The 14,957-nt window shown below is 47.0% G+C and overlaps 7 protein-coding genes across 7 annotated transcripts; 4 read left to right on the top strand and 3 right to left on the bottom strand.

The window, feature by feature from the left end:
- Positions 1–861: 861 nt before the first annotated feature.
- BDCG_03977 (uncharacterized protein) lies at positions 862–1,598 on the bottom strand (the record flags this gene model as incomplete). The annotated part of the gene is made up of 1 exon (XM_045419644.1): positions 862–1,598. The coding sequence occupies one exon, from the start codon at positions 1,596–1,598 to the stop codon at positions 1,299–1,301; it is 300 nt and encodes a 99-aa protein (XP_045275899.1). The 3' UTR covers positions 862–1,298.
- Positions 1,599–1,770: 172 nt separating this feature from the next.
- On the bottom strand, positions 1,771–4,332 carry BDCG_03976 (asparagine synthase (glutamine-hydrolyzing)). The gene is made up of 2 exons (XM_045419643.1): positions 3,490–4,332; positions 1,771–3,434 (listed from the first exon to the last, which is right to left on the bottom strand). Exons 1-2 carry the CDS (start codon positions 4,243–4,245, stop codon positions 2,343–2,345), a joined length of 1,848 nt encoding a protein of 615 aa, XP_045275898.1. The 5' UTR covers positions 4,246–4,332; the 3' UTR covers positions 1,771–2,342.
- BDCG_03975 (guanine nucleotide exchange factor Vps9) lies at positions 3,838–7,783 on the top strand. Its single transcript, XM_045419642.1, has 6 exons — positions 3,838–6,096; positions 6,152–6,229; positions 6,286–6,461; positions 6,524–7,071; positions 7,134–7,205; positions 7,274–7,783. Exons 1-6 carry the CDS (start codon positions 4,641–4,643, stop codon positions 7,317–7,319), a joined length of 2,376 nt encoding a protein of 791 aa, XP_045275897.1. The 5' UTR covers positions 3,838–4,640; the 3' UTR covers positions 7,320–7,783.
- A 75-nt stretch (positions 7,784–7,858) lies between these two features.
- On the top strand, positions 7,859–10,678 carry BDCG_03974 (uncharacterized protein). The gene is made up of 2 exons (XM_045419641.1): positions 7,859–8,146; positions 8,241–10,678. The coding sequence occupies exons 1-2, from the start codon at positions 7,938–7,940 to the stop codon at positions 10,363–10,365; spliced, it is 2,334 nt and encodes a 777-aa protein (XP_045275896.1). The 5' UTR covers positions 7,859–7,937; the 3' UTR covers positions 10,366–10,678.
- A 141-nt stretch (positions 10,679–10,819) lies between these two features.
- Positions 10,820–14,208, bottom strand: BDCG_03971 (glutamyl-tRNA synthetase). Its single transcript, XM_045419638.1, has one exon. The coding sequence runs from the start codon at positions 13,916–13,918 to the stop codon at positions 13,334–13,336; it is 585 nt and encodes a 194-aa protein (XP_045275893.1). The 5' UTR covers positions 13,919–14,208; the 3' UTR covers positions 10,820–13,333.
- Positions 11,033–11,293, top strand: BDCG_03973 (uncharacterized protein; the record flags this gene model as incomplete). Its single annotated transcript, XM_045419640.1, has 1 exon — positions 11,033–11,293. One exon carries the CDS (start codon positions 11,033–11,035, stop codon positions 11,291–11,293), a length of 261 nt encoding a protein of 86 aa, XP_045275895.1.
- On the top strand, positions 11,975–13,082 carry BDCG_03972 (vacuolar iron transporter Ccc1; the record flags this gene model as incomplete). Its single annotated transcript, XM_045419639.1, has 2 exons — positions 11,975–12,498; positions 12,569–13,082. 2 exons carry the CDS (start codon positions 11,975–11,977, stop codon positions 13,080–13,082), a joined length of 1,038 nt encoding a protein of 345 aa, XP_045275894.1.
- Positions 14,209–14,957: the final 749 nt, after the last annotated feature.

Genomic DNA, 14,957 nt, shown 5'->3' with positions numbered 1-14,957 from the left:
ACAGTTCCTAGTACGGAGTAGTACGGAGTAGATGGAATCTAGTACGCGCCGCCTTCCTATCTAGGTTTAATCAGCAGAATTGTGGCATGACGCTAAGAAGATAGGGGCTTCTCTGTAATTTTGATTGTTGTATTATTGATTCTGTATACGGAGTACAATTATATATATTTGTCTAACTAATCAATTCATATTGTGTATGTAATATAAAGATTTAGTTAGGATCTAACCATATAAGGAAGGCCTTACGGCGCTAAAGCTTTCCGGATACTACGCAAGTAGGTTGTGGATCGGTGTGAAAACATCGCAGGAACAGACCCACTGCACTGCAGTGATAGTGGCTTATAGTGGCTTGCACTAAATACGCCCCAAAACGCCATTCTTACAAGATGCTAAACTGTATAGGGAAGGCCATGACTGACTGCGATTAGTTATGGGGGTGTCTACGCAGTAAGCCCGTGAACTCCGTAGACCGAGAAGGGGAATATGGGTGCAGATTATTATTGAGAATCAAGCATCAAAGCGAGAGGCCGCGAAACATATAACGGTAAGTTAGCATTTAAAGGACAAAGCAGGGCAAACCGTCAAGCAAGAGGGGCTGGTTGCACCCAACTCTGAAATCGATATCTGGTGATTAGCCTACCAAGGGTCTCTTCACAAGTTACCCTCGAAATTCGATATAAATTTAGCAAAGTTCGGGATAAAATGCAGACCCAATCTCGAAATTTCCTGAGTATTTATTAGTGTTCTAACTCGCCACTTTCGTTGATATTTTTGGAGAACACATCTCAACCGTGGTTTTGCCTCGAGGCTCCTTCCCCCATGCGAAAGCTTCGAGGGGAAAAATATCAAAAAGTTTCTCGGTCCGATCCCTTCTGCATTTCACGTCTATTCGATTTTATATTACGAAGAGAGTCCGTCCTAAATACAAATATTAAGTACGCGGATTTGCTCACGGTTCTGACATACAACTACATACAACCTACATACACAGATCGCACGATACCATTCACTTAAAGTACTATTCACCTATGTAGTTGCTAGGGTGCTAACACAAAACAAGGAGAACAACGATGGTATATCAATTTGAAATGTCGAAGGGCCCAGGCATCACCCCAGATGCCGCATGGCTTAGATCCCATACTGGAGTACCATTTTCCTCCGGCGACATGTCCCTCCGCTCGACTGGCTGACATCAACGGAAGTTGACGTTTCATTGAATCCCTTCTTCTCTGCTAGGCATTTTCGGTGACAGGCCTGGAAGAAACCCATCAATCGTTCGTCAATGGTGCTGACTGCGTTTACCTAGCTTCCCGCGCAGCTAGGGGTACGCGGAGGTTCAGTTTTAAAAGATGCCCACGCCACTGTGGTGTGGATTGTAGCACTAGCGCAAAAATGCATGATTCCATGACCGAATGGTATGGTGATGGGATGATGGGAGATTTCCCGCAGCGCTCGAGAAGTCGAGACGGAAGTTGAAGGACCCCCAGTAAGTTTGCAGTTCGTTTCGACGAAGGTGTGGTCGTCCGGCCGGCTTCGTCGGATCCCTTAGCTGCCAAATTCCGCGCGATGGGATTTAGACTTGGTTTGCGCCAAGCCATTACTTTAAGGAATACGAATTGGAGGAGTTCAAGCGCTTTGTGCTCGCAGTTTCGGTGCCAAATGATCTCGAAGGGTACTTGGTGCCTACACTACAACATTTTTTGCATAAGGTTGGTTTCGACATGGGGTAGTTCTCCTCCGCCGCTTCAAGGTTCATATAAAGGAAGAGGGAAAGAAATTTGTTAAAGATCACAGGTAAATCTAGATAGGATAGGTTATGAATGGTGTGAATATAGGAATAGATTCATAGTAATAACTATTGAACTTTTGTTATGTACTTGACTCCCGATGAAGAGAGCAACCCCGCGCCCTTTCCCGCGCAGTATCACACCGTGATACCATTCTCAGCTTAAATTGGAAGAGCACTGATCCTTAGTGCGTGGAAAAAACCTTCCATCGCAGAAAGGCCATCTGGTATGTAGCAGTGCAAGCTGCACAGCATCACAAAACTTATAAAAGAACACAGCTCAGACTTGCCTTTTAATGTTGCATCAAGCAAATTCACCGCAGAAAACACTATGTCTCAGCAAAGGCATGGGCCAAGCAGAGATATGGTTTTCTGTCCGCGAATAACTAGCCATCAGAAGTATCTGTTTATTGTCATCATCGCTGCGTTCATTTCCTGGTAGCCTCAATGTTGGAAGGCTTGTCAGAGGGACATGCGGCTTGGAGACAAATGGGTATAGATTTTCGGCACCCAATGATATGCTTTGGACTCGAACCACAAATGAGTACGGAATACTTCACGCTAGGATCTGAGTTCCCTTGCTTCGCCCGCTTTCCATCTTCGCGGTTCGAGATCCGAATTGTATCGCTCTCTTCTTTTCACGGGCAACATTTTCCATACCAAGTTTCCATGCGAGGAGCCGGAGAGATCTTTTCCCGGGCTCTAAGGACTGCTCCGCTCCTCCTAATTCTTCCATATTGCTAGGAACGCTAGCTAGACTTAAGGGCAACGCTCCAAATCCACATTTCTCCCAAACGGGGCAGGCAAGAGCCCAAGCTAAGAAGTCCTCGTCGAGATACGGATATCTGGCCTCACGGCCCCAGTGACAGATAACACGATCATCCCGTCCCAGATTTCGTTTGCCCAGACGTCCAACATCCAAAGCAATTTCGTCCACAAGCCCCTGGAAGCCACGCCGGTTGAACGCAGTTGCATGTCTTGTATAACCCGCGAAAACCTCGTCGGCACCCAGTCCGGAGAGCAGAACCCGTGCAGTTGTTGTATACAGTATGCTAGCATGTTCGTCCGTATCGCTTGTGATTTCCCCTATCCCACGCGATGCAAAATAGAGGGCACAGGCAATGGAGAGATCCATCTCAGTGTTGTGGGGTCGCATCAAGCGTCTGATCTTTTCTCGATGATTTAACGTTTCTGCATACGGAATGTTGATGGCAACAAACCGCCAGATCCTATCGGGGCAGATATTTTGCAGCTCCATGTGGGATGATCGCCCCGTTATTCGATCTGGGCAGGCTTCATATATGGACAGTGATGCAGTTGTTGGATTGGAAGATAAGGAAGTAGCCGCAGCTGTAACTCTAGGATTTTCAAATGCTACATTAAGAAGATCAATTGGCTCATCTATGGGAAGGATATCGTGTGCTAGTCTTGCGAGTATGGTGCAATCAAGGCCTCCCGAGAAAAGAACAGCTACTTTAGACCTATAATGTGATGAGTAAAGGGGAGGCTTTGGAATATTGCTTAGTCGAAGCTTTAGTGATTCACGAAGCTTGAGCTCCAATTTCTCTATGGATGGTGAGTTTGTTTGAAGCAGTGGAGGAATCCCGTTTATAAAGACAGATTTGTTCATGTGAGGTAAATGGTATACCTACACAAGGATTAGTTGGTAAGAGTTTAGAGACCATTGTGGGGGGTAAACATACAATAAAATCCCCTTCTGAATCGGGAGTTATTTCGTTTCTCCAATTCAAAGTTTTTATGGTGAATATTGAACGCAATGCATCGGATGGGGTTTCGTTACAGCCAGTAGTTTGGAAAAGGGCAGCAAGGTCGATCATATGAATGCCATCAGCTTCGACTTCTTCGAAATGTTTGGACGAGGTCCCATCACAAATACTAGCAATTTTGAAACTTCCGGAACTGTCCCATCCACTCAGTAGTGCCCGTCTTCCTAGACGATCTCTTCCATAGAAGATCCTCTGGTGATATCCGTCGTAGAATACAAACGAAAATGGACCTGAAATGGCACCCACGGTGTGAGTTACCTTAATTAAACATTGACTCTCCGCGGTTTGAGACGGCAGTAAGCCATCTGGATATTTGGATGGCTGTATGGCCTTTAACAGCAATTGAAAAACAAACTGTGCATCATTCCCCTGAACTGGATTGTTATGGATTTTCCAAGCCTCCCCGTTCCAGCATAAGACCGACCGGCTGGCGGAGTCTACAAGGGGTTGAACCTGGAGATGATCCCCCCGAAGAGCCAGTACTGTTGAAATATAAGTTAGGTAGAGGGATGTAGGAACGTCTTCGAAGTCCTGCCCAGCTTCCTTCGGACGGTGTAAGTGAATAGTGTGCCTCTTAAAACTATCGGGACCTCTATTTTGCAGGAGCTGAGTCGTTTCCTCGTCAGGCGGTACGTATTCCCTTGCGCTCAAGGAGAAGAATATGCCGCACATCGCGCTCTGAGCTGCTTCCTGCGCCGTTGAGATATGATTTTTGCAACAGCAATATATATATATATGGTTTCTGGATGCCGATTTTTGCGGACGCTTGAATATAATCATGTGACCACTTAGCTAATATATTCTGGTCGGTGCAACAATATTCCGAATTGAGGGACAAATCCGCATGACAGCATCAGAACCTCCCCGAGTCGGACAATATTATATATATATATACCTTGACTATCCGTAGACATAGAGGCTGTTCCAGAAATCCTGAGGCTAATAGGAACCGTGTCGAATATTCTCAGTCGAGAATACCTATCTCTCTACGAGAGCCACCTCAGCATGGGCGCTGCACCTTGAATTCACCCCTACGACTTGACCCAGCCAGGCTCCATGTGCAGCTTATGTCCTCCCCCGAGCCCCGAGAGTGCCTACCAGGAGGTAACGCCCCACGACAGCCAGAGAGTCAGCAACCTGGCTCTGATGTCGTAAGGGCGCAGACAGACCATTCAAAGGCAGACGGCTCAGAACCTAAGACACGTCCGTTTTCCGGCAGCTATGAACATACTCCCCCTGGATTCTCGGCCAGCACGATGAATGAAGCAGAACAGAAGGAAACTAATGATAACGACACTGAAATTGTCGGAATGGCACAGAGCTCAGCTACGCCTGACCCGCCTGGGGCTCAGGACGACCGTGTTGATATAAATATCCCCGTCCAAGAAATAGAGAGGCTGGCGGTTTCTTCTCGAGAAGCTGAGCGCACACGGCCATCGGCCCTAAAGACAGACATCGATTCGACTTCACCATCGCCCACTCAAGATGAAAAACCTTATCTAGACCCTACCCCGAAGACGCCACAGGTGCCACAATCACCTCTAGAAATATCAGCTGATTATACAGAAAAAGACCTGCCACAGGTGCCAGGAGGTGGTCCCTGCGACGAAGGCGTTGCCAAGCAGGCGCAAACCGAAGTACAGAAGGACGAAGATTCACAGTCAGAAATACAAAGTATTATGGACCAGTTTACAGATGACACGAAACATCTGGGACAAGGGGAACTTATGTCGCCTCGACTTGAATTGGCCGAACACTTCCTCCCTGGACAGGCACACTTCCCACCGCGCAAGTCAAGCTTGGAGCCCCTCGCTGCGCCAGGTGGTTCTGTTGAAACTTGTGTTTCCAATTCATGGAAATCGCGCCCAGGGTCCATCCAAAGCATTGGCTCCCACATAATCTCCGCACCCGCTGTACCTCCGAAGTCCCCCACAACCAACTCCCAAAGTCCTGCTGGGGCGGAGTTGGCTCCCTCTTCAAATTCCGCATCGCGCCCGCCTCCTCTTGAGCCAGAACCGGACCAGCCCTTCGATTTCCATCGTTTCCTTGAGCAACTCCGCCATCGGACTGCAGATCCTGTAGCAAAGTTCCTTCGGTCTTTTCTAACTGAGTTTGGAAAAAAGCAATGGATGGTTCATGAACAAGTGAAAATAATCAGCGATTTTCTCGCGTTCATTACAAACAAGATGGCGCAGTGTGAAGTTTGGAGGGAGGTATCTGACGTTGAATTTGACAACGCCAAAGAAGGAATGGAAAAGCTTGTTATGAACAGGTTGTATTCGCAAACGTTTTCGCCTGCCATACCACCGCCCCCTACTTCTTCTCGAAGTAGAAGCAGAGGTAGGAAGAAGGATTTGGATAGATACCTAGGGCCTGGGCGAAGGGGGCAACATCAGGAGGATGTTGAGCGCGATGAGATATTAGCCCAGAAAGTCCGTATTTATAGTTGGATACGAGAAGAGCACCTTGATATTCCTCCGGTTGGCCCTAACGGACGACGCTTCTTGGCTCTTGCGCAACAAGGTATGTACGGCACGGAACGTTGTTGGATAAGACTGTCCCTAACCGAATTTGATAGAGCTTTTGAAGATCAAGGGTTATCGTGCTCCCCGAGACAAGGTCATATGTGTTTTGAACTGCTGCAAAGTGATATTTGGTACGACACCGTGAATGCATTCGGCTCCTATTTCATCTCAAGCTGACAGTCCATAGGCTTGCTCCGGAACGCGCAAAGTGGAGATACATCGGCGGACTCGTTTGTTCCTCTCTTAATCTATGTCGTCTTAAAGGCAAATCCAGAACATCTAGTTTCAAATATACAATATATTCTTCGGTTCCGAAACCAAGATAAACTGGCTGGCGAAGCAGGCTATTACTTATCTTCATTGGTATGATTGGGTGGTATTTATTCCCAATACTATAATTTTTACTAACTATTCTATTCTTGTAGTCTGGTGCTATCCAGTTCATTGAAACACTTGATCGAACTAGCCTTACGATTAGCGACGAGGAATTTGAACGAAATGTTGAGGCTGCTGTATCCGCAATAGCAGAGCGGAATGAGGAAGCTGCAGGCCCTCCCGTCATGCAGCCAGAAAAATCAACACTAAGTGAACCTGAAGTGACACCACGGAATTCTACGGAAGGAGAGTCCTATTCGAGACGGAAAGACACCCATCAGTTTGGTAGCAGCGAAGAGAACGTAGCTGTAGCAGGGCTGTTACGCACAATCCAGAAACCTCTTACCACTATTGGGCGAATATTCTCTGAAGAATCACCACAGCCAGTCGCTCAACAACCGGTCCCCCCACCGAATCTTTTAAACACACAACGAACAAATGAAGCGCGGCGTTCAACCGAGAGACAGCGTGGGAGAGAAGACATCGCCCCACAGCAAAATAGCAAGCTCGATGCTCAAGAAGCCGCCGCTCGCCAGGCAAGCGCGGAGGCGGCTGAGGCGCGCCGGATACAGCGAGCAGAACATAACAATGTAGTCGAGTAAGTTGAAATATCTCGATGCATCTTTATTGCTCCCTACGTCTGCTAATGCGAATAAAAAGAACTTTATCGGGAATGTTCCCAAATCTGGACAAGGATCTCATCGACGATGTCGTGAGGATGAAAGAAGGCAGGTGAGTAGGAATCAACTCCTTGCTGGTTTCTGTGAGCGGAACTGACCTGTATGTTGTCTTGCTTTTAGAGTTGGTCTTGCTGTAGACGCTTGTCTGGCCCTGAGTGCGGAATAGATACCCCGGACGTTAAATATATTTATTATACAAACCCGACATTCTATTTGGTGTGTATCAACTTCAAAGTACGAAAGCACTGCGTTTTGCTTCCTATTTAGAGCAGCGGAGGCTGTTTAATTGAGAAATTAAAGAAGTTATGAATCATGTGCTCGACACTGGTTTTGCGCAACAAAGGAACATTCAGAAAGGGAACACCCCGATGGAATCAATACATATAAATTATAGGCAAAACTTTGAAAGATCCCGGGACAAGAATTCGCGCATTCCTTTTGTCCGCCACCACATTCCTGAACTTCCAAGCCCTGCTGAGATCTACACGCATGTTATGCCTTATCTGTAATATTCCGTTTATGGATGTCTCCACCGTTATTCGTAAGCAGTAAAATAATTTGTAGAAGTAACTTTTCCTACACCTGTTGTGGTAGCTACTTGGTAAATATCAGCGGTCGCCAACATTTGACGAAGACGTGATGTCAGATATCAAAGCTAGAAGTATTTTTTTCGGCCAAACCCAAAAAAAAGTCAATATTGTTCCACTCCAACCAGGACGACCCATTGAATCGCCAGTCACCAGGTCTACGAGAAGACTTGGGCCAGCTTGCAAGTTGCACCGGCATGACTAGGAAAAAGAAGTCGCAGAATGGCTTGAGTGCGAAGGAAGAACTGGCTGGGAGCCCAAGGGACGACCACCCTGTCTCAACAGCGCCGTCACCACTACCAATTAATTCTGCAGCATCGAAGTCGCCGCCAGAACCATCTTCAAAAGACTCCAAGACAAAGACCACTAAACAGTCAACCTCCGCTCTGATAATATGCCGCAACAAGTATGCCGATTTCCCTGCTGAGTGTATTTTCTTTACCAATGTCCAATTCGCTTTGTAACCCATCTACTAAACTCCGCATAACTCTCCAAACCAGGCACTGGCGGTACATTTCCTCCTTTCACGGACCGTGGCTTCAGTTACCCCCAGAAGTCTTGGAGAGCCTTGCATATAGCAATTATGCATCCCCTCGCCCCCAGCCCATTGACCCCGCTGTGTTCTTTGACCTCGTAAAGATTCGCCGCTTGATTGAGGAAGCTACCGATCTGGCTGTCCGCGCAGCTAACGGAACTACATCGTCCGCCCTCAGCAACTCACTGAATGCTAGCAATGGGTTATTAAGTGGCGGAAGTAGCGCGGTGTTAGGTCTAGGCTTAGGAGGAGGTGTTGGGACTGCCAAATTGAGCAAGGAGCGGAGACACCGGATGCGGGAGCACGCTACCCAGAAGCTCTCCCGAGCATACCATCTGGATGAAATTGCTGCCAGCGTCGCTACCATGCAGTCTGCTTCCGCGCTGGAAGAGGTGGCGAAGATGGTTCTCCAGCGCAATGAACATGACTCAGACGCTAAATACGTTCACTTTTTCCATGAGAAGATCCCTTCTCGATCTCTTGCACAGTGTACCACTCTACAACCCTTGGACGAGGTGATTGCAAGCAGGCCCCGTGAGGGAGCTGTTTACCGAACTAGAGCGGTTACGAGAGTTTTTAAGGATGATTTTGTGGGTGCTGCCAGAGACTTGACAGAAGGGCTAGGTGTTTGCCGACTCTACGCAACACAGCATGGGACCAGACAGGATCAGATGGAGCTTGCAAGCGAGAGCAGGAGGAGACTACCATTGCCCAGAGATTTCAGGTATGGCTTGAAGGTGGATGAGAAGGATCAACCAAGTAGCTTGGAACCTCAGCTCTTATTTCATCGTGGAGGGGTGTATCTAACGATCGCCTGCCAAAATATCAATTCTGCACTTGATGCATTAAAAAATTATCAAAAGGAACAAGCTTCAAACACAAATTCGGACGGAGAAGGTAGCAACACGCCCGCATTATCCCCTGTTGGGAAAGAAGCCTATCGACGATGGCTCGAAGCGCGGAAAATTGTCAAGACTAATGCTAGTCGTGCGCTGCGTGATTACGTGAAGTTTCTTTCCCACTTCGACTATACCCCCGGTTTACCGGCTGAAATTGCTGAAGAATTTCTCCGCAAAGTTAACATTACACCTGGGGGACACGACAGGTCAAGAGGCTCTCTTGCGCAAGCCAGCCACTTCCAAGAGACTGCGCACACGCCGGGTGTCGACACTAGTCCTCCGCTATCTCCGAGTTCTGAAGGCGGTGGGGGTGCTCAAGACCAGTATCTGCTTCCTCCTACGGACGTATACCCGCTATCCGTTCTGTTCTCCGAACAACCCCCGCTTAATCTTCCATCTTACCCCCCGGACTCTCAAGAATTGGTGCCTGCCCGAAGAAATGGGTTGGGAATATCGTCCGCCTACGATGATGCAGCTCTTCTCGCGAACTACGATTGTCATGAAGCTGTAACCTATCACCCATTGCTGACCGATGCACTCCATTCCCTCCTTCTCTGCCATGCTCTCGTTCAAACATCCCCCAAGGAACTTCTCCGTCACGCCCACATGGTTGCGCGTCTAGCCCGCGTCTGTGACGGCTACCCAATTTTCCTCGCACCTCGATCCCCAGCCCGAGCAGATTGGATCGAAGTACTTCACCGTGTCGACAACTGGATAGGTCTCAAGCAATCGTGGGAAGCGCTTTGCGCTCCCGCCCCACTTCCCGGCCACCCGGGCTCTGAAAAGAAGGAGGTGACCTCGGAGGAAGTGCGGGATCGTCGCAAACACGATGTGATCATTGAAGCGCTCGCGGACGACCGTGTTGAAGACGAAGAAAGCTTTCGTGCAGCGGTGCGGGCACGCGAGAAGAGAGCTGAGAGCTACCGGAGGGAAGGCGGCGGCATTAACCCGCAATTGGGACCAGCCATTAAACGCTGGGCACAGGAAGATGGTAAAGAGTATCCCATTAGTACTGAGCGGGCGGAGTGTATCTCACGCTGGATAAGGGAGGCACCGATATCCACAGGTGATGGGAAAGGAAAGGGCAAGAGACGCAAGGGTCGCGCTCCGATGGGTAAAGTCGTTGAGAGTCCCTCTCTTGAGGATAGTGTATATGAAATGAGCGTTGGAGAACATGGCGGTGTTGAATAGGGAATTTGTAGATGTCTAAAATTGGTTAACGGCAATTCTACTTGTCTGCAGTGCAAGAGTTTACAGACCGTTGTTTCCCATAATATACTGCCTCTATTTGGGATTCTGGACAATTCCATATTGATGTGCTAGGAGTAGAAGAAAAGTTATCAGCACTCAATAGGGGATGAATTCATATTAACCCGTGCTACCTGTTAAATGCCTTCTTCGAGTACCATTTGCCGCATGTGCTAGCCGATTAATTGTCTATCCTTTGTGAGATTTTGTTTAATAGGCCATCCCGGAGACTTCATCCCTTAAAGCTGTTCACGTGATTGGCTCGAAATAAGATTTCCAAGGCTGAGGTATAAAATCCAGCGGCCCTGCAAGGTAACTAAAGCATTGGCCGAGTTTCCCGATGACGTTGACCAAAACTCCACACCTAAATAACCAACAACAAGGGCTGCTAAACTCCTTAGAGGATCCTTGTAAGACTGGACAGGCAACTTTTCGAAGGCCATCCTCTGTGAATTGCCACAGAAAGCCACTATAAAAGACCACAATCTGCCACCTATCCTGTTGCGAAGGGAACCATTTTACCCTACATATTTTTCCAAACATAGAGAACTCAACCCAAATTTGCAATCTATCAAATAAAAACACAAACACTCCCACTACTCGCACCAATATGCCCATCCCGCTCAATACCTCGTCTTTAGGGGCTGGCACCAGATCCACGTCCTCTACCTCGCACCAGCAGCAGCAGCAATCGCAATCGCAATCGCCCCCACAACCGCAACAAGCACAGCCGGGTTCCACAACCACTGCAGATCCATCATCGCATACGACTGGACAATCAGGAAACGGACAACTGAGCAAGGAGGAAGCAGACCGATTGTTTGAGGAGCGCATGGAGGAGGAGTATGCGAAGCGAGAAGGAGGTGCCTGAAACGAACCTGGAAGAACAAGAAATATATTTGAATGTACAGCACATACATACATAGTGAGATGCACTTGGCACAGTTGATAACATCTTCTACACTCTGTTAGAAATTGAGTAAGCTCAGATTATGTGATATCACTTTCTAATCTAGTTAGTGTAGAAATGGTAGAAATGATTTAATGCCGCTATAAGTTGAATGCTGCTTTTTGAGCGGGGGACTCTTGAGTTTTACTGAGATAAAACTAGACTTTGATTCGTTTGAATATTCCTGACGCATAAAATCAAATGACTTACATTTATCGCTGTGCTGATTGGCTGGGGCTCTAACAAGGTTTGGAATTGGAAATTCTATGGAAGCTCAACCGAAGCTTTTGACGTTGGAGGATGGGACCACACGGGGAGGTGGCAAGGTATAAATGGCAGGGTAGACAAAGATAAAATGATGTTGAACGGGGGTAAGGAAGAAAAAACTCAAACTTGACACATCATCCAACCGCTCGTTGGCCGTCTCTTTTACTTAAGGCATCCTATACAATTCATCTCCTGATATCGTCCTTAGCTCTACGATATCGATAGTGCGCCACGCCCTCTTGATATAGACTTCCCACGCCTATTCTTCGACCCGATCTGCCTGCTCTCCGGTGATATGCCCTAAGGCGCCATCAATAACTTTAAGAGAGAACGTGCATGGCCCTTCTGCGCAACATATTTTCGTGGATGGCACCAAACAATGGTAGAACCACGTCGGGCGACGATCAGTTTTCGAAACACCGATCTTCAAGCCAGGATGCGAGTAAGTACCCCGTTATCCCCGTCCCCTCGTGCGCATGCCTTGATAACTCATGCGAGAATGAACGAATTTGTTTAGGAGAACCTCTGCTTCCCCGTACGCACGGAAGGTGTCAGCGACGCGCTGCAGGCGATCCCGACCCCGAGGCGCAAGACTGGCTGCAGTACCGAACTGTCCCCTGCACACGTACCAGAAGCAATGATTCGGACGAGAGTCAGGCTTCACGTAGCAGGGTAAATCCTAGAGTAATATCAGATGCAATATTGGGCTTATCAGATGGCCTTACGGTGCCTTTCGCTTTGAGTGCTGGACTGTCAGCTTTCGGCAATACGAAAGTTGTAGTCCTGGGCAGCCTGGCAGAGCTCGTTGCTGGGGCCATCTCGATGGGGCTGGGCGGTTATGTGGGTGCGAGAAGCGAAATGTGAGCGTTTTTCAAATCAAAGGTTCCAGGTTCACGACTCGAAGCTGACCCGTTACCTTTCCTTTATTAGAGAATCATACGAGACAGCCAAGCGCGAGGTAACCGATCTTGTCTCTTCATGCTCTTGCGAGACAACGTCAATGGTTAGAGAAGTGTTTGCTCCCTATAGTCTTCCCGATCATCCGGTTTCAGAGATGAGTTCGACATTGCACAGCTCCCCCAAGCAGCTGATGGAATTCCTGCTGGCATTTTACCATAAACAACCTGAACCAGATCGCAACCAAGCTTATATCTCTGCAATCACACTTGCTATAGGGTACTTCGTTGGAGGATTTATACCGCTCATCCCATACATTATCTGCAATCAGGTTTTGACAGCGCTCAAGTATAGCGTAGGAGTTATGGCTATTACGCTGTTGGTGTTTGGCTATATCAAAACGGGCATTGTGCGAGGGTGGAAGGGAAGAGACAATGTCGTAGCCGGTTTAAAGGGTGGAGTTCAGATGGTTTTGGTCGGAGGAGTGGCTGCGGGGGCAGCAGTTGCTTTGGTTCGACTGATTGATAATACAGAACATGGTGGATAGGTCAAAAGCCCCAGATGTTATTTTGGTTCCCCGACTGTCGTTACTCGTACTTGGATCTACCTACCTAGATACAGTTTCGAATTCACATTAGGACCAAAACCCGTGTCCATAGTGTGGGCTTATTTCGCATCCGTTTTGATTGATTGAAATTTTAGTATATTGGCGTCACTTGCAGTTTCTGTTGCACGGTTCTTGGTTCTTGGTAGTGGGCCTGCAAATGAACAATGCAGCATCTGTGCCCGAATCCAAATTCACAGAGATAGAGCTTTCGTAATGAGCTCCTTTGCGCGGTCCGACATTTCAATCTGCAAGGCTAATCCATGTCCCTTCGCTGACATTTTCGCCCAAGTTTTCCTTAGAATGCTCACAATCTTCTCCTCGTCATGTTCTTTCTCGAACTTCTCCAATTGGTCATCCAAAAATACGAGACATGCTACATCTTCCAAGGCCTGGCACTCCTCATCCTGCTTCATATTTTCTTTGCGAACCAATGAGGCAACGCGCCCCGCCTCCGCTGCATCATACCCGCAATCGAGGCAAATATCTTTGACAATATCAGCCTGCTGATTCTTCAGTGCATTCCTCCAAGCGAAGTAGCCCGGTCTGGTCATTGGGTAGGACGATCTGGGGACTTCCCAGCGGCGGAGATGCTGCGCGCGTACAGCCAGCTTGAGCATTTCGGACGCAGAAGAGGCGCGCTTTTCGAGGTACTTCGTCATTTTATTCGCATAGTGGAGCTCGTATGCGACTTCAGAACCGTCCACGGTGACGATTTTCGGATCCTCTCGATGAGCGTCATCAATGCGCGCAAGCGCCTGGTTAAATCTGGAGCTCATTGGAGGGTGATAACCGCTGGCTGGGAGGGAGAGAGAAAACACCGTTGAATGAGGTACACAATGCAATCAGGCTTCCCAATTCGTGCGCAATTTTTGTAGTTAAGAATAGCTTAGGTTGTGAGGGTAGGGTAGGATTGGTTCTGAAAGGTGACAGGAAAAATGCAATATCCTTTAGCTCGCTCCTAGGCAATCACTGTAGCAAGACAGAGAGCAAGCCAGGCAGAATGTTTCTCAAGTCTTCACTCGCACCCTCTTCTCAGTTTCTTCTCCTCCTCCGCCGCTTGTTTCATAGTAGATATTTGTAGGATAGTTGAAGGTTGTATTGATAGATCTATCTACAGGAACATAATATAGTGGTGGTGGTGGGTCACGTGATCTAGTGGGATCGCTAACCGCAACGGCCGTAAGGGCCAACACCCCCCCTCAAGATAACAAGAATCACATACAAAAACACTCAAACCACCAAGATAGTCTGTCAAAATCAATACAAATGTAAAATTAAACATTCCCAACTTTTATATCTGTAAGACCTAGCAAAATCATGAATCATGTAAATATTATATTATCTAAGAGTTTAATGAGTTCATTCATTATTATCTGAGTAGTGAGAATATATTCTAAATCAATGATTCTCTGATTTAACTGTCAACATGAAAAATGAAAATGTGTGTAATATGCTTGCTTCAGATTATAATAACTATCATCTTTATAAAATCTATAATACTCTTATTATCAGTGAGAATCTGTATTAAAGATGTAGTGATGAAGTTAAGTTCAATTATAAGATTTCAGATTCATATTATCTTATAAATTATCTTACTAAGAGTTACATATTCAGTCTTATTAAAGCTTAGAGATATACAAGATTGCTTTATCAAATATTATAAAATTGAGTTATCTATAAGCTTAAAAATATAGCTGAATATTGATTTTCTATTATTATTTAAGAGATCAGCTCAATCAGAATCTGAGTAGCTGAAGAGTAGATAGAAATCATTGAGAAAATCAGAGATAATGAAAAGATTAGTAGAAATGAATC

Source organism: Blastomyces dermatitidis (genome assembly GCF_000003525.1).
Source record: "Blastomyces dermatitidis ER-3 genomic scaffold supercont1.4, whole genome shotgun sequence".
NCBI lineage: Eukaryota > Fungi > Ascomycota > Eurotiomycetes > Onygenales > Ajellomycetaceae > Blastomyces > Blastomyces dermatitidis.
Note: the sequence above shows the minus strand (reverse complement) of the source record. Positions and strands in the feature narration are given on the sequence as shown.